Here is an 18,244-nt window from a genome sequence, read left to right as displayed (position 1 = left end):
ACACACACCCAAACACCAATATTTTGCTGCTTTACACACCAGAAGTATTTCATAACAGCACAAAATATAAGGCTATTACAGAAGTCTAAAAGCAACAAAGTTGTAGTTTAACTGGGGGATTATCTGGGTGACTTTGGCCTCCTGGACCAACTCCAGGTGGACAAGAAATAGTCTGGCACATAAGCCTCCATAAATCTGCAACTTTTCATCTTTACATTTCAGTTTTTGTACGGGTTAAATAAACCACATACAATGTGTTAACTATTGAGCTTTAAAGGTGCAGATAGACAGATTAGGCTTGTTATCTTCAGACTGAGCTGTTTTGCCTTTTCCAGTCTTTGTGCTAAGCTATATATCTATATCTGCTTTATATAGAGCTGTGCACTTCAGTTGTTGATCAAACTTTCTTTGCCACTGTTCAGTCATTTCATATGTTACAGCTCAAATTTATCACAAGCCTAGAAACCAGTAATAGTGACTGTAGAGAACTACAAACAAATCAGAAAAGGAACTTTTCACACCACCCTGACAGTTGGATGCCCGGCTAGCTTGAGACACACTGACTGGCAAGGCCACACACCCAGCTTATATTCATGTACTAAAAGCAACTTTTGTCATTATGGTACATCGATTACGTCAATATTTGCAGAGTATTTGCTCTGCATGAGGTCAATGGCAGTAAGCAACTCATTATCATCACATACACACAAACACACACACACAAACTCAGATGAACTGTTTGTACGCGTGCAGTTAATCATTGGCTGAGACCAGTTTCAGGCTGACCTGATGGGAAGACATGACACCGACACATGTTGCAATGAAGAAAATGGACACATCAGTGTCAGAAACTTTGTGTTTGTGTGTGTTTTCTCACCGTGTCTGAGAGCTGAGGTTTGAGGTCCACCTTGAGGAAGCGGAATGCCAAAACTGGAACTATGCATATTGCTGTTGCTAGTGCAATAGTTAACCACACGACTGGTTGCAATAGCGTGCTCTGGGCGCTACCTGTACTCACAAATACACATAACACATACACCAACATGAGCAAATATATTTTAGGAATATATAGCATTTGACACTGTACACACTTCTCTACTAGACAATTGTTCTTACTGTTGTTGTGAAATGATTTCGACAGGTGACAAAAGTAAATTATGATATTATTGGGTTAACCAATTCCTGACTTAGGTGTATGTGGGCAGGCTGTGTGTGTACAAAAGTGTGAGTGGGCAGATCATAGAGCCCAACCAATATATTAGCCAATATTATTGTCAGATTTTGGTTTATAACATCAATAATAGCATGTAGCAGTGCAAAAATGTTTATTGTCTGCATCTGTTGTGTATTTGACCTTATTTTGCCGGAATAAATCTTAATGTTTTCTTATATTTGCTGTATATAGTTATTTATTGTAATATATTTTTAATTCAAATGTTGTTTCTGTCATATAATACAGGTTTACAGACATTTCTATAATATCTTCCCTCTGTGCAATCTAATACAATTATTCTGACAAATATGAGGCATCATAAAATTCAAATAAAAATATTTTTTAATTTTAATTTTATGATGCCTCATATTTGTCAGAATAATATTTTTATCTGAAATTCCTATATTGATTTCAGCTACAAAAATTCAGTATTGGTCAGGCTCTAGTGTGTGAGTTTGTCTGTGTGTGTGTGTGTGTGTGTGTGTGTATGATACAAACAAATAAAGAGAACAAGGGACCGACCTACAAAGTGGAACTGATTGGGAAAGATCCTGAAGAGGGTCTGACTGTGCAATGCGAACATGATGGTGAAGTAGGAGCCCAGAGAGCCCCAAACAAACACATGGTTGATAACTGTCCAGAAGCCTGTGTCGAGAGCAATCTACATAATCATCCACAGACACACATTCAAAAAAATAGCAGAGGGGCACAATTAATACACACTGACGTAAAATATGTGGTAAAATATAGAGGTTGCCAGTTGTGAGGAAAATCTAACACCACTCTGGCCTCGCTCACCTGCACGCTGACCACAATGACCAGGGCAGTTGCTGTAGTGACAGCAAAGGTCTGGTAGTCCGCGAGGGGCACTCCGGTGCTCTGAGTCGCGTCGGACAAGATGGCACAGGGGACAAAAAACAGCACCACTGATGTGTAGATGCCTTGGGCGATGCAGATGAAGAACTCTCTCTTGTTGAAGAGGAGGTTGAGCTGTCCAGGCTCATACAGTTTAGGATACTCCAGACTCCTCTGATCAGGAACATCCTACAATAATAGAGGAAGTGAGGCGCTGCATGTACCAAAATCACACTACCCTGCTATGTACTACAGAAATGATCTGGAATTGTTAGTTAAAATATAATGCTTACATATCGTTTACTCAGTAAATACAAAATTAAGATTCTATAATAATGCTAGCTGCTGGGTTAGGCTGTATTAAAAGGCACAATGGGGCTTTGAGCTAAATGCTAACATGCAGATGTTTAGAAGGTATAATGTGTACCATGTTTGCCATTTTAGCTTAGCATATCAGGATACTAAGATTTGCATAATTAGCACTAATTTAACTAGTTCGTATGAGACAAATTAAAAGCTCGACCTGATGATGCCACTGGATAAGAAGTTGAGGGATCATCAGTTATTACAATTCATCCTGAATTTCTGTGCAAAATGTCGTGGCAATCCATTCAATAGTATTCAAGACATTTTACTCAAAACCACAACCTTAATGTGGATGACCAAAATCAATAGGCTCTATGCCAACTTTCATGGCAATCCATCTAATAGTTATTGAGCTATTTCAGTCTGGTCAAAGTGGTGGGATAACTGACCAACAGGCAGACATTGCCATCTCTCACTAGTGTAGCAAAACATGACTTCATATTTCATTAATCTACTTTTGTCATGACTGGTGAAGACTGGTGTAAACACTAACAGAGAATTCAAAAACACGTGGTTCATTAATTTCATGGAAATAATACAACAAGCACAGTGTGCATGTGAGTTTAATACGTAGTCATTATTTGAGCATACCTGGTCAAATATCCCCATGGCCAGCACAGGGAGGGAGGTATAGACAATATTGTAGAGAGTGATAAAGTACTGGTCATACACCGTCTACAAGACAGAGGAGTTGGAAACACAAACACACAGACAAAGTGAAAATCACAATTACAATTTTCCTAAACCCTGGTTGTTGTATATTTCCCCATGACCTCCCATCTCTGACCTGTGCAGAAAAGCCACAGAAGAAGCCGAACCAGAAGTGCACCATGGTGAAGGCAAAGTTCTTGTAGAAGAAGTAGCAGAGGAAACGGCACATGCGCAGGTAGGACCAGCGGCCATGCACCAGCAGGAGGCGCTGCAGGAAGCGGAACTGGGAGAACGAGTAGTCACTGGCCAGCACAGCCTGGATCCCCTCCTGACCTGAGATCCCAACTCCGATATGAGCACCTGGAGGAGTGGAGATAGATGGGCACAAAGAGAGAAAAAGTTCTTGTAGGAGTTTTGATATGGAATTGTCTCATTACTGATAATATAATAAATAGGAGAAGAATTATGTAGCATGATACAATTTATTTTAGCTAGCACTAATCACATATGGGTTTATAGCTAAGCCATCAAGTCTACCATTATAAATGTTGGAAAGTTATGAAGAAAGCATGATGGACCTGCCTTTTAGTAAGCAGGTTACCAATGTTAACAAGTTTCACACTTTCCAATAAGCCTAGCTAACTAGTAATCAAAGCAAGTGCTGCCTTCTGTAGGGTAAATACTTGCCAAAGTTTTTTTTAACAAGCTAGCAACCTAAAATTTGTTCCTATTAATTGCCATTGCCAAAAGTCATCTATAAAATAATTGTAAATGATCTATTATTATGCCTTAATAAAAGAAGAATTGCTAAATTTGCAAGTTTAAGAGCATAACTCCCAGGATGTAAGCCAACCCCACCCATCATTGTTGCATTGGCTGCTTTGTACTTGCATAAATTCATTGGAAGGAACACACACACTCACACACACACACATCATGTTCATATGACGTACATATACAGACAAACATGCAAGGTGATGCAACACAGAATATTACAAACACACCTACAGAAGCAGAACATTGGGGTTTTGGTGTAATCCCTAAACATACAGTTTACCGTTAAGCAGCGTTGAGGTTAGGTAAAGTTTAAGGTATCATTCTGTATCAACTTGTTGCAATGCAATCAAATGGAAATATCCTGAAGTTTTTTAAAAATTATTTTATAAACATTTTCTGAAAGATCAGCCTGATATATTGGGTATGTTTGGAAACTTTGGGATTTCCACTAGAATTAAAAATAAAGTTCTGTGGGTTTGAACAATGTGTGCACAGTGCAATAAGTGGCCAACCTGTGGGTCAGACACTAAGAAACCACTCCCTAACTTGATGAGGACATCACACCTACTGCAACACGCATTTCTACACAGCCTTTGTCCACAGTACCACCATGTAGATAAACAACTTCTACTACTACACTTCTGCTGAGAATTTCCATTGCCTAATGGTTGACACTGACATGCACGTGGCTAAAACTCTACTTCTCTTTTTCGCTTTCCTTTCCATCTCAACAATAATCCAGTAACACTTATTCCTCTCCTCTCCGCCATCCTCTGCCTATTGATCCCGCCTGCACAACTCACTTTTGATCATGCTAACGTCGTTAGCTCCGTCTCCTATAGCCAGAGTGACAGCCTTCTTGTGTTTCTTGATGAGCTCCACCACCTGAGCTTTTTGGAGCGGGGTGACTCTGCAACAAATCACTGCTTTGCACGCACATGCCGTCGACACAAACTCCGTTTCCATGTCTGCTTCTAGTGCATGGGCCTATTAAAGCAGAGAGAGTGGAAAAGTTCAGGGTTACTGTTAAGGGGTCAGAGTTGCAGCTGTGGAAAAACATACTTTAAGAAAAATGCAAATATGTTTTGTTGATGACACATTTCTGGGAACTCAATATTTCCTGACAGTTGACATATTAATTCTTCATGCCCTTGTTGGTTTTGTAAATGTCTATATGTGCAGTATGTTAGTGTGGGGGCGGGTTATTCATACCAGACTGTGACCGTTAATCACGAGAGCAAACTCTCCAGAGATGTTGTCCATGAGGTTGGAGGGAGGTGCAGGAGGTGGAGGTGGAGGAAGAGGAGGAGGAGGAGGGCACTGCAGCTGTTTCCCTCCTCCTCCTGTAACATCTCCTTCACGTCCTTCTCTGAATCCGTTACCCATGAAACATGCTTCTCCCCATCCCTCCATCCCCTCCTCCTTCCCTCCATCTCTGGTTTGAGACAGCTCAATCATTCTTTCCCTCGCCCTCCTGGAGAAGAAGAAAAACAAAGTCGAAATCAACAGGGCTCGTCTATGCCATAAACCCAGAAGCAAAACACAACATAACCATATAGAGGAGAAAATAGAAGCGTTGAAAGAGGAACCGCAGAGAAGGAAAACAGACACAGCTGAGAAAACAAATCAAAGGAGAGATTAAAAAAAATACGACGGTTGCAAAATTAAAATAAAGCAGGTTAATGTCAGGGCTACAGGGAGGAAAGTGACTGTGGTGACCATGATCTTATTGCTGATGTTTCAGCCTCTGGCTTACCTTTATGTATGTATCAGCTGCAGCGCTCTGTATGTTAATTTGTGCATCACCCAAAAAAACATCAAGATGGTGCCACAATATGGCGTATAAGGTGATGCTTTGTTGAATATATTTGACTCTTGAAAAACCTTTGGCACTTCAAGGTAATTTTTGAGTTTAGCTTCTTTAATTATGGTATTCTGTGTATTTTGAAATGTTTTAATAATATTAAGGTTTTATTAGTCTATTATATTTTATTATCTATTATAAGCCTGTCATTGGTGATGATAATCAGCTCAGCCAGACCTTTTTTTCCAGCTCTGGCACAGTGCTAAAACAAAGTGTGGAGGTCTGTCTATGGGAGACTAAGGTAGTACTCATAGTACCTGTAGTACTATGAGTTCACCAAAGTTACATAGGTAACTCAACTAAACTCAATACCTTCTTGCCATTCACAGAGGTTATGGTATGTAATCTTCAGGCCATGCAAACGTTTAAGAGTCAAGAATGAGGGAAATACAGTGCATGCTCAACCAACATGTAGTATATATAAGAAATCACAAGAGCATCAATCAACACTGAGATAAACTAGAATCATATATTTTTTTTATTAAGAGAAACAAAGAACATTTTATTTGTCTCCTGTGCAGTTTCACTTGCAATGAAATACTTAAACAATGCAGATTGTTGCACTAGTTTCAAAAATGACATCGTCACAGACAAGACAGAATCTTTGACATATGCTGGTTTTACACATTATTTCTTGAAAGAAACTAATGAACTGACTTCATAAAATTAACACTTTTTGGCGGAGGCACCACATTTGTAGGGCTGTGCATTTGTAAATAGCTTTTGTCGATTTAAATATAGTGGCTAAATCAAAGCACTGGATATTGTTTGGTAATTCTTGTACAGGACACTTTGCTACCACACATCTTAGTTTCTTTTCAACCAATACCTGTCTTTTGTCATTTTGGTTCAGTGTGGCTTTTACAGTGTAGAGAAGCAAAGACACGAGACAGCTGAGGAGAAAGATGGACATGCAGTTGTCCAGACAGACAGACTGACCTGAGCTCCTGCCGTACACTCTGGACAGTGTGTCCACTGATGATGAACACCTCTGTCATATCATCTGTCAGCATCTTGCAGGAGTAACCTATATTGACAGCCGTCTCTGTGAAAGAAAGAGAGATGGGTACTGGAGAGCAGTTAAGAAATTCAGCTGAACATACTGGAGATGGATGTTAAAAAGAACAAGTGCCAGATTGAGAAGAAAAATGACCTTTATATCTTTATTCATATTAGTCCCTGAATTTCCTGCAGTAGACTTGTTCACAGTGATAGTGTCGAAGTTTCAAGTGTTTTTAGGCCATCCTAGCAGCCTGCATGCTTTTTGCTGGTCTATACGTGTGACACCGCAAACCTCCCATTATCCCAAACTGTGATCAGCCTGATTAGAGGTGGGATCTTAGTTTGAACCAACTGTTTGACAAGTATTTTTTGAATGTGCATTGTTTTCTTTTGCCTGTAGCCTACTTTTTTTGGAGGTACAACTTGTTTTTGAGGACTTAAAGGTTCAGTGTGTAAGATTTAGTGGCATCTAGTGGTGAGGGTTGTGAATTGCAACCCTCTGTCCAATCCACCACTGCCCCCCACCCTTTCAAAGAGCATAGGAAAGCTATGGTGGCTGACACAGCACAAAAGGTGTCTCTTCTGAGACAGCAGAGAGTAGCCAGTCAAGAAATGAGGTTTTTTTAGATGGATATATTAAGAAATTAAATTTACTTAATCATTCAGTAAAAACATGTTACTGCGACTTGGCCACTGACTGATAACATGGAAAATGTAAGCCATGTGTTAGAGAGAGTGTTGTTGTTAAACACTCTCACTGTTTCTGCACCACAGTCCATTATAAACCACATAATAGGTAAAGTTGATACAAACATTGACCAGGGAAACACATTCATTTTCTCTTACCAAAATTGACAACAACAATATCTGGCCCGCGGTCAGAATATGGTGCTTTGATAGCGGCAAAAAATATAAATAAATAAATACTTTGATAGCGGTGCTGAAATAGATCTCAGTCATGACAGCAACAACTCACATAACCTCTTTAGTGGTTTTACTTAAAAAAATAAAAGTGCAAGAAGATTGTTTACTGTAATGCTTTATATGGAGTGGAACTGAGAGCTTTTACTTTGAAAAATTCTGACGACATTACGACATTAAAAGTAGATATGAGAATAGTAAATAAATGCTATGTGCGCACGTGCGTACATACTTCATGCCACCCCTGCATAAGTCAGTCAAAAAAGTCTAGACACACCAATGATGGTTAAATTGAAGAAGAGTATCTTTGTTCCATCTCTAACATTGTAAAAGGAAATCTGCAGGTTTGCCTTGTTTTATGTTGACCATTCAGATGAATTTCAGGTTTGTTTGTGGAAGATTTATTCACAATGAAAACAAGAGTGTTGGAATGCAATGTCAATGTCATACACATTACACAATGAACTGAGTTACTCTTTAGTGTGCCTGCGCTATCTCTTTTAGAGAGATTTTGAGTGTTTGGTTCTTTGCAAATGATGGTGGTTTTTTAAAATAACTGCATGCAAACTCAGTTCTGGTAGTGTGTGTATAAGTGTGTGTGTCTCACCCTGCTTGTCTCCAGTGAGAACCCAGATCTTAATGTTAGCCAGAGAGAGGACAGCGATCGTCTCTGGGACGCCTTCCTGCAGCTTGTCCTCTATAGCTGTGGCACCGAGGAGCTAGACACACAGGCAGACAAAAACACACACACATGCGCACGCACACACACACACACACACACAATTGTCATAAAAGCAATTTCTATGTTATGACTTGAAATGGCTTACCACCAGTACCACTCATTAAATCAACTATCAATTAAACAACATCCTGCATACTGCATGAGAGTGTTGTTTAGTTGCAGTAAAAAAGAGGAATTTCCTCCCACCAAGTACAGTCTGGACAATATGTCCAACTAAACCTAAGTTCCCTTTTTTATAGTGCTATTTTAATCCATTGGCAGAAAGCCCTCTGCATAAACAAATGGCAGACTGACTCTGAAAGCACACCCGCAAGACAAACTACACACACACCACACACATGGATGCACACTCTCAGACCATTAGTCACTAACCATCATGTCTTGTTCTATCTCCTCATAAGCAGCTGCCAGTCGGTCCTCTCTGCAGTTGGTGGCCTTGTCTGCACAGCGGTGACTCTCTGACCACGCCTCCCACTCGTCCTCTGACAGGTCCCTGTAGGCCAGCGCCAGAGTCCGCAAACCATCTGCTGCATACTCCTAGAGCCAAATATATATACACACACGTAGAAACGCAAACATATAAACACGTTCTGACATGAAGACATGCATGAGAAGAAACCAAGTAGTCCTATGACATGATAGCATCGTGCAGTTGCTGCAGATTTGTCGGCTGCACATCCAAGATGCCAATCTACCGTTCCGTCACATCCCAAAGGTGCTCTATTGGATTGAGATCTGGTGACTGTGGAGGCCATTGTCATGTTCAAGAAACCAGTTTGAGATGATTTGAGCTTTGTCATATGGTGCATTATCCTGCTGGAAGTAGCCATCAGAAGATGGGTACACTGTGGTCATAAAAGGATGGACATGGTCAGCAACAATATTCAGGTCAGCTGTCGCGTTTAAACGATGCTCAGTTGGTACTAAGGGGCCCAAAGTGTGCCAAGAAAATATTCCCCACACCATTACACCACCACCACCAGCCCTACCATCTGAATATTGCAACTGAAATTGAGACTCATCAGACCTAGCAACATTTTTCCATTCTATTGTCCAATTTTGGTGAGCCTGTGCTGAATTGTAGCCTCAGTTTCCTGTTCTTAGCTGACATGAGTGGCACCCGGTGTGGTCTTCTGCTGCTGTAGCCCATCTGCTTAAAGTTCGACATGTGCGTTCAGAGATGGTATTCTGCACACCTTGATTATAATGAGTGTTTAAGTTATTGTTTCCTTTCTGTCATCTCGAACCAGTCTGCCCATTCTCCTCTGACCTAAGACATCAATAAGGCGTTTTCGTCCACACAACTGCCGCTCACTGGATATAGTTTTTCAGATCAATCTGTGTGAAAATCCCAGTAGATCAGCAGTTTCCGAAATACTCAGACCAGCCCGTCTGGCACCAACAAACATGCCGCATTTAAAGTCACTTAAATCTCCTTTCCACATTCCGATGCTCAGTTTGAATTTCAACAAGTTGTCTTGACCACGTCTACATGCCTAAATGCACTGACTTGGTGCCATGTGATTTGCTGATTAGCTCTTTGTGGGAAAAAGCAATTGAACAGGTGTATCTAATACAGTGTAAAGTGTATAAGAGTAAAGGCTTAAGATGTTGTTTTGCAGTTTAGAGGCACTAGATGGCAGTACAGCTCCATCCATCTATCCATCCATCCAAGAGTTAATGTGTTTGTGTGTGTTTTCTTACATTGAGGTGGTCTGAGGTGATATTCATCTGTTCCTGGTTACAGGGGTGGAGTCTCTCCAGCAGCACAGTGTCAGCGCCTTTGCAGTACAGACGGATCCTGCCCTCTGGGTTACGCACTGAAAATGAATAACAGACCAAAGTTGTTGCCAAGGCAAAAATGATTTATGACCACTGATTTCTGGGCAGTTTTCCAGCACTGTACAAGATGACAAATCACAGGAACACACAGTGAAAACTCTCACTGAGGGATAAAACGTAAACATGACTAACAGCCTTTCTCCTGTCAGTTTGTAGGAGTGTAGATCATAATTTACATACATTTGTGTTATTTAAACATACAAAACTCAATTTATCGTAGGAGTCCATTGCAATGAAACCCTTTACAACCACAGAACACTGTTCTTGCTGTGATAATGGCATCCAAAGTATGAAAAAAAAAAGACAAGGATGGATGTTTGCAGAGAGTTTTTTAAAATCTAATTTCATCCAGATTGTTTTATGATAATCTTAATCTAAAATAAACAATAATAAATACATTGTAAATTGTAAACTGAAAATGATGACCTCTGCACACCTATAACAGACATCCTCTTGCGTATGTTGTTGAAGTCCAGTATGGCGAGCAGAGTGTAGGTTACAGGTCGTCCCATCTCTGTGGTGGTTATTGTCCCAGGTGTTCGGGAGCGAAAGACAAAGCCGAAGTTTCGAGCTGCTGTCACTAGAGCGCCCTCGTCTGGAGACTGAGCCTTATAAAGCAGCTCTCCTGGTTTGACAGACAAAATGATGATAAATAATGCATAATAAATAACAGACAGATGGTATGTTGGTGTCGGTGTTTGCTGCCATTCAACCTCCCAGATCCCCCTCTCCCCTTCTCTTGCTCACCCTCGCTCTTCTCCTCACTCATGACGGTGTGACAGAGGGACAGCAGGCGGAAAAACTCATGAGTGTGTGAGTCTCCCACTTTCACTGATTCCAGCAAGGTGTCGTCATAGAAACAGAAGTCCGGGTCCGCCAGGGGGTTGAAGGGAGTAAAGTCCAATCTCTGAAGATCACGGAGAGCCAGGGATTAGCTAGGAGTACATACATTTGTATGTGTAGGGATGCATGTGAATGCAATTTAGTTTTAAAATAAATTGGCATCTTACCTTTGGCTGAGGTCCCAGTGGGTCTGTTACTTCACCTGATAGTAGCACAAACAGATGCGTGAGATTTTGTTGTGCATTTTTTGTACATGTGTACATGGTGATTCAGGACAAGGTTACACTCAGTGGCCACGGGTACAATATAATGCCATCCAACTGTTATGCCATAAAATCTATTTTCATTTGATGCAATCAGAGAAGAGTTAATTAACTTATATGTTTTAGCATTGAAGTCATAGCTAGTGGTTGTGTCATACTTGACTGCATCATATTCAGAGGTGTTTCTAATATGTATGTATGTAAATAGGGAGAAGAAAGATTTTGAAGCAACTCAGTATAATGTAGTCCAGTACAACACCACATTTAACTATGACCTCAGTAATAAACATTTAATTGAATTTACACATGTCCAACACAGTTTGTAAAAGTAGAATTTATAGCAGAGCTGTATTGAATTGCAACAGACAGTAACCAATTAAGTGGCCACTAAGTGTTGATGTGTGTGTGTGTGTGTGTGTGTGTGTGTGTGTGAGCACTTACCGTAAGTCTGTCCATTGATGGAGCACTTATTGAAGCTCATGATGTTCTGAGTGAGAGTTCCAGTCTTGTCACTGAAGATGTATTCAACCTAAAGGAAACAATTTAGATAGCAACTCTAAATCTAAAATTACACAGTTATTATTGTAAAATTATTGTAAATCTAAAAGCAAGATTAAAGCTTACAGACGTTGTTGCATTTGAAAATAAAAATAAATAATTTAAAACTGAACCAAAACTATCTTCTCTCCTTGTCATTAGGGGAAAACATATATTTTGAATGATATGCTTAAAACAGATGTAGAGCGGGGAACTTTTGACAGAGTGTACTGAATGATAATTATAGCTCAAGAGAGTGATAAAGTCTACAGACCAATCTATGAAGCCTCCTCATCCTTGAGATTCCTCTAAGTCTGCTGGTGCATTTCATTTGTGCAGTAAAACACATGTGGTTCCATCATTCAGTTACTGCAGAATGTATTGAAAAATGGATCTAAATGCATTTTTAAAAGAAATTAAGATGAATTAACTAAGCCTCAGAAAGCAACAGAAACTAGGCTGGATGTAGGATGGATGGATGGACAGAACAGGCAATCAGTAAACATGCATAAAATCTCAAACAGACTATATTTGCTGTCCATGCACACCTGGCCCAGCTCTTCGTTCAGAGTGGTGGTCCTGGCCTCAGCTGCTGTGTTGCACTGTGAGCAAAACATCTGCTGGTCCCAGTTAATGAAGTAGCTGTGCCCCAGCCTGATCACCTCCACACTGATGCACAGACAGATGAGAGAGGGACACGGTTTTAGTAACAGATAATAAAACCAATCTAACTTATTGCAAATTTAGGTTAACACTAAACCTTGACAACAGAGACAACAACATTTTCACACAGAGCTATTAGTCACACGCCCATGCTGTAGTCAGGGAGTAGTGAATATAAAACTTTGTAGGGAGGTTGTAGGGGCTACACAAGTGGTTTGGAAATGAGGGAGCACTCTGCTCTCTTACCTGAGAGGGAATCTCTGCAGAGAACATAAACACAAAGCTTTATGACTAATAAAGGAAAGAAAGTAATATAGGGAACCATGTAAAAGACTTTTTAGGCCCTTTTACGCACTCACTGAAAAATATGTTTTGCTTATTTTCACTGTACAGAATGACACATGTGCAGAGACACTAGAAGAAATATCTGTGCTCACCTTAAACCTCAGTTTAATATGTGCACAATACAAGCAGGGTTTTTTGACATAATCACTAATCTGAAAGCATATTATAGTCCAAATACACAAACACTATATAACACACAAATTTACATGTTCACAGAATAAAAGGAGATGCCATTTCACAAATTTAATATAAATTAAACATATCATACATAATTTACATAAGGTATTATTCAAAGCAGAGTATTTTTACTTATATGTTTTTATGTCTTAAAATGTGTCTAGAGGGGATACTTAATATTCACTTTGTATCCAGACTGTATCTAGATATTAGGTTGCACAATATATACTTTATACGCTTTTTTCTAAGTGACAAATGCTTATCTTATATTTATTGTCTGGATTGTATGGATCAGTTGTTGCGTGTTTAAAAAAATTGTATTGTAAGAAGGGCATACATTTATTATTTTTTGCCTGTGTGAGCACAGTGGGTTTTTATTATTCAAATTATTCAGATTATTATTATTATTGAAATCCAAATTTTATTGTACAGAACTCAAAGAAACAAATATCAAGATTAGATATGGTCTATAGTGGACTAAATATGTATTTGCGTTTATACATTTGATGCAATCAGTGTTGTCACAAAGTGTCCCTGAGTACATGAAGAAGTGGTTTTAGACAATCCTTCAATCAATGATATCATGCTTTAGACAACAAAGTTGTCTGCTAAGATTTCAGCATTAATACCACAGCATCTATTAGTTTTTGATGTGCCCTCACCTGACATACAGAGAGATAGGCACCACAGTGTTGAGAATGATGACGTAGGACCAGAAGGAGAGGAAGGCTGAGAACAGGAAGTTGTCTACAGGAGGGTCCCAAGGCAGATAGCTCTGAAAAAGGGAGCCCACCTCTCTCTCCCACACTGCGTTACCCACAGCCAGGATCACACCCATACACACCAGGAAGCCAAAGATCTGACAAAAACACAGATAGAGAAACAGAGTAAGCAAGAGAGAGGTGTCTAAATCACATAGCATACATTGGATCTCCAGTAAGTTGAGGCCAAATAAGGATTGAACACATTATTAGAGGAGATATATGAAACTAGATTGAAGCCACTGAGACCAAGTCCTGAAATAGTTATATGTATGAGCCATGAAAGTGAGAGGTTTGGGGTGTCCTACCCAGAGGACCAGAGTGTTCATCAGGCGATCGATGCTCGTGCGCTTAAACTTGGTGCGACCGCTGTTCTGCATTAGCTTGGTATCTGGGCCTGGGACAAAAACAGGGAAAGTTAGACCTGTTACACACACATCAGATACACATATTTTCACACGCCAATATATGCAGACACACAGACCTGCGAAGATGACCAGGCCGTAGCAGGCTTCCGTGTTGCGGAGGACACATCCTCGTAGCAGCATGTTCTGGTTGGTCAGAGTGTATTTCTTGTCTCTCCAGTAGAGAGTCCCACAGAAACGATCCAGCTTGTTGTTGGGGGGCTCACACACCACCTCACCTTCACAGGCAGGATCGCAAGGACAAGCACATTCAAATCTAAATCATATGCTATATCATGGATGTCCACCAAATGCAATTACAACATTAGGTTAATTTTCCTTGCTGTATGATATAGTGTTAAATTAACCATCCCTATGACACCATGCAGTTGTCACTCACATAAGGCTGAAACACCTTTTGTAAACTGATATGAGGCAAAGTGTGGGTTGATTTGCTGCAGTAATGCATTTTCCAGAGCAGGTGAGGAGTGTGTGTGGGCGTGCTGTGCTGACACAAGTCTTTCGTTGTGTGTACTAGTGGGTGGGTGATGATAGTCTGTCGGGCACAAAGTGTGTGCATGATTTGTGTGTATTTTTTGGTTCATGTGCAAGGGTGTGAAAGTGGATAACGTCTGTGTTAAAAACGCAGATTGAAAACAGTTGACCTTTATACTATTGAAAATGGTAGATGAACCAAACCAGAAATTGAGAGAAGAAGATGGATTTCCTGAACTCTCACCGTTGAACAAAGCCAAGTTGTTCGGGTCTCCGAGTTCAGATGTCACTGAGACAGACTGACGCACCTTCATATTGGTCTCTCTGCAAGATAATATAACACAGTGATTTAGATATAGTGTCCTCTTGCTTCTGCAGATTCAGAAGTACTGTGAGTCAATGGTAAGGTGTGGTATATTTTCTGACCCATCAAGCTCAGCTGTCTCGATGTAACAGAGCCCGTGAGGCTCGCTGCTGGACAACAGGAGCAGGTCAGCCTGAAAATAGATACAATAGCTGAGGCTAGCATCCACTGCATGGCACAGACGGCACACGACTAGAATTATTAAGGCCCAGATGGCACAGTAATCATAGAAATTAGTAATTGCGCCTGCAAACAACTTAGTAATTAACAACAGCAGCTAGTGTCCCTAATGAGGGATATACTGTACTGAAATCCATTTATAGCATTTGCTATAAATCACCATCACGATAACATCCACATCTAAAATGACTAGAGAGTTGCAGTGCAGGATGAACCCTCAACAGTCCACTGCTAGATTACTGCTAGTAATCTTAATTAAAATGGTCCAGGAAAGACTATTCATCATTGTGTGTGGGTTTTTGCATGTGTGGTGATGTACATTGGACACGTACTGCCACAAACTGGTTGTTTTCCAGTTTAATGATGTCACCCACTCGAACGTTCATCCACTTTTCATTCTCTAGCCTGAAACAGCAAAACAGAGAGAAAATGCAAAGAGAGAAAAGAGTTAGAAAAGCTAGGAAATGTTAGCGCTTTATGACACCTTGTAAAGAAAAAAATGATTAAACCTGAATATTTCGTTTTATAAGCTGTAGTTTGTTAGTTTAGGAAGCAACAGCCCTTTTGAGTGCTTAGTTGCAATGACAAGTCAAGAGACTCACGAGCCACGGATGAGGACCTGAGACTGGCGGTTGTTCACTTGGTTGTCGCTCTTGTGACGAAACTGAAGAAGACAAAGATCACTGTGAAGACGAGCTCACTATATACAAGAGGCCACTTGTTAGCACACTACATTCAAAGTGGTGTCTGCTAGAAATAATTAGGATTCCTTATACTGTTTTTCATTGTAATGTTGTTATCCTGCCATGAGCAAGACTGTGTGACTATGTGGTGTGCAAAAAATATGCTCACATAGTCGTCTGTGGCATCCTTTACAGCCGTGATGCTCAGCACCAGAGCTAAAGGCACAATGGTAGTGAACCAGGAGAGGGAGGAGATCTGAGGTATTAACTAGATAGAGACAGAGAGGGTTAATTTTCAGATGAGTATGAATATAAGACGAGTCAGCGGCCATGCTAGTAATATCAGTATGCTAACATGCTCAAAATGACAATGCTAGCGTTTAACAGGTGTAATGTTTACCATGTAAGCTTAGCATGTTGCAGCATGCTAACATTTGATAATTATCACTAAACACCAAGTACAGCTGAGGTTGGTGAAAATGTAATTAGTTTTGCAAGAATATTTCCATAAACCAAAGTATTAGACAAATTGAAATGGTGGTGCCAGAGGAAAAGTCACCAAAGTGTCACCAAAGTCAGTAGGATCCATCAGTGAAACGCCATAACTGTGAAACGTGGCGTGCAAAACATTTTTGCAATTTGTGACTGATCAACTGACTGTGAAACGCATTTGGTAGGATGTGTTTTATCCTATCCATCCAACATCAGCACTGACTCTGCTCTCAGAGTGTGTGACAAGACACTTTTATAAACAGCTTCTTCTTTACTCTCACTAAATTGATTATAGACCAATTAACTGGATTTTTAATTGTGTTTCCTATGGTCAAATCCTAATATGTATTACCTTCTCTGTTATAATGATTTCTTACCACCCATTAATGTTGTTGAATTTAAATGTCTCAAGCCAGCTATCACTTTCTGACACATCTTGGTCCTTTAGGTAAACCAGTAACTCTTAAGCCTCTGCCACCGCAGCTGCACCTGCACACAGGTGCACAAGAGGATCTCACTCTCGCCATCCCTCCTTCACCTCTCCTCACCTGCAGTATGAGCAGGAAAAGGAAGTAGGTGTTGGCTACTTCCTGGAACTGCTCAAACAAGTTGACCGGCAGAAAGGTGATGATGTTGTACTTGGATGTCACAATGCAGTTACTCTGGATGAGGAGGAGTGTGAAAAGAATAGATAATTATATGGACTCTCGCAATACTTCAGTTGAATTCTTGAAATTGTACGGCAGAGTCCATATTTTGGAACATGTACAGGAAAAAAGTCTTACCGCATATTGAAACTTCTCATTGTACTCTCTGTCATTGGCTCTGACCCTTCTCTCCTCCTCTGCAGAAACACAAGGCACAAAATGAGTCATAAAGGGATGATATCGCTACAAGGATGCACAGAAAGCATTCAATCTGCTGCACAAGGACCAATGGTTAATTCCTAAAAAATGTCAGCATCTGTACTGTCCTCTAAGACCTGGACAGAGAAAGAGAGAGAAAGACAGCACGAAGAAAGTCCACAATGCTTGTGCATTTATTTAGAAACCAATGAAACTGGAGTTTCAGAAGGAGGTTGTTTGAGTATTATCAATAATAACAATAACAATAATCAAACAACCTCTACAATCACACTGTCTCACATGCACACACAAAGGGATGTGCAACCTGGGCCAGATACACAACACTTAACCAACAGATGAGTGTGCGAACATTTGTATGAGTCAACATGAGTTACACGATGAAGCATTACATCCATGTACAGACCTGATTTGTACAAAGTGAAATTTCTTCTTGTGCTAAAGCTCTGGTACCCCTCCCCTCCTGACCCCGCTCTTTATCCTCTTGCTGTTTTTAGGTTTCTGTTTATGCTGATGCAAAGTAGTTTGGGAGTTCCCCTCCTCCACCACTGGGCCTGTCTCCTCTAATATTGATGAGAATGCTTTTCAAATGACTGGTCCGCTTAGCACAGGGCTGTACACAGATTGCATGCAGGCACGAATATCAAATTCAGGGCCAAAGCATATGTTATGCATAGAGGTACTGTAGCTCTGAAACCACAGTCCTCAACACACTTTTGACTGGTGGCTGAGAGGCAACGGGGCACCCAAGAACGGGCATCATACAACTGAGGCCATTGCCCTATAATCTAATGCACACACATGAACAAAGACCTGTGGTTTCCTGTGTGTGCAGCACTGTGAAGCCCTCTGTTACCTTGTAGAGCTCACAACTTACAGACCATCTTTGTCTCTGCTGTGTTCATCTCCACCAAACAAAAACAGGCCACTTAAAAGAGATC

At 40.4% G+C, this 18,244-nt stretch overlaps 1 protein-coding gene across 2 annotated transcripts in view; it reads right to left on the bottom strand.

The window, feature by feature from the left end:
• Positions 1–18,244, bottom strand: part of atp8b2 (ATPase phospholipid transporting 8B2) — a 31,252-nt gene that overhangs the window by 2,419 nt on the left and 10,589 nt on the right. For both annotated transcript variants that reach the window (XM_038711437.1, XM_038711436.1), the window contains 26 exons: positions 17,226–17,284; positions 16,989–17,102; positions 16,118–16,216; positions 15,868–15,929; positions 15,598–15,670; positions 15,148–15,218; positions 14,966–15,045; positions 14,307–14,465; positions 14,131–14,219; positions 13,724–13,920; positions 12,425–12,545; positions 11,781–11,868; positions 11,244–11,278; positions 10,981–11,140; positions 10,670–10,858; positions 10,096–10,211; positions 8,764–8,928; positions 8,257–8,368; positions 6,666–6,771; positions 5,075–5,336; positions 4,666–4,849; positions 3,222–3,445; positions 3,026–3,109; positions 2,012–2,257; positions 1,736–1,874; positions 878–1,008 (listed from right to left, as the gene is read on the bottom strand). In XM_038711437.1, coding sequence (XP_038567365.1) covers positions 878–1,008; positions 1,736–1,874; positions 2,012–2,257; positions 3,026–3,109; positions 3,222–3,445; positions 4,666–4,849; positions 5,075–5,336; positions 6,666–6,771; positions 8,257–8,368; positions 8,764–8,928; positions 10,096–10,211; positions 10,670–10,858; positions 10,981–11,140; positions 11,244–11,278; positions 11,781–11,868; positions 12,425–12,545; positions 13,724–13,920; positions 14,131–14,219; positions 14,307–14,465; positions 14,966–15,045; positions 15,148–15,218; positions 15,598–15,670; positions 15,868–15,929; positions 16,118–16,216; positions 16,989–17,102; positions 17,226–17,284 — 3,365 coding nt within the window. The remainder of the gene's footprint in view (positions 1–877; positions 1,009–1,735; positions 1,875–2,011; positions 2,258–3,025; positions 3,110–3,221; positions 3,446–4,665; positions 4,850–5,074; positions 5,337–6,665; positions 6,772–8,256; positions 8,369–8,763; positions 8,929–10,095; positions 10,212–10,669; positions 10,859–10,980; positions 11,141–11,243; positions 11,279–11,780; positions 11,869–12,424; positions 12,546–13,723; positions 13,921–14,130; positions 14,220–14,306; positions 14,466–14,965; positions 15,046–15,147; positions 15,219–15,597; positions 15,671–15,867; positions 15,930–16,117; positions 16,217–16,988; positions 17,103–17,225; positions 17,285–18,244) is intronic.

Source organism: Micropterus salmoides, unplaced genomic scaffold (assembly GCF_014851395.1).
Source record: "Micropterus salmoides isolate LMB-PRFRI ecotype aquatic unplaced genomic scaffold, ASM1485139v1 Ms_hic_scaffold_11, whole genome shotgun sequence".
NCBI lineage: Eukaryota > Metazoa > Chordata > Actinopteri > Centrarchiformes > Centrarchidae > Micropterus > Micropterus salmoides.
This window is presented reverse-complemented; position numbering and strand designations above follow the sequence as displayed.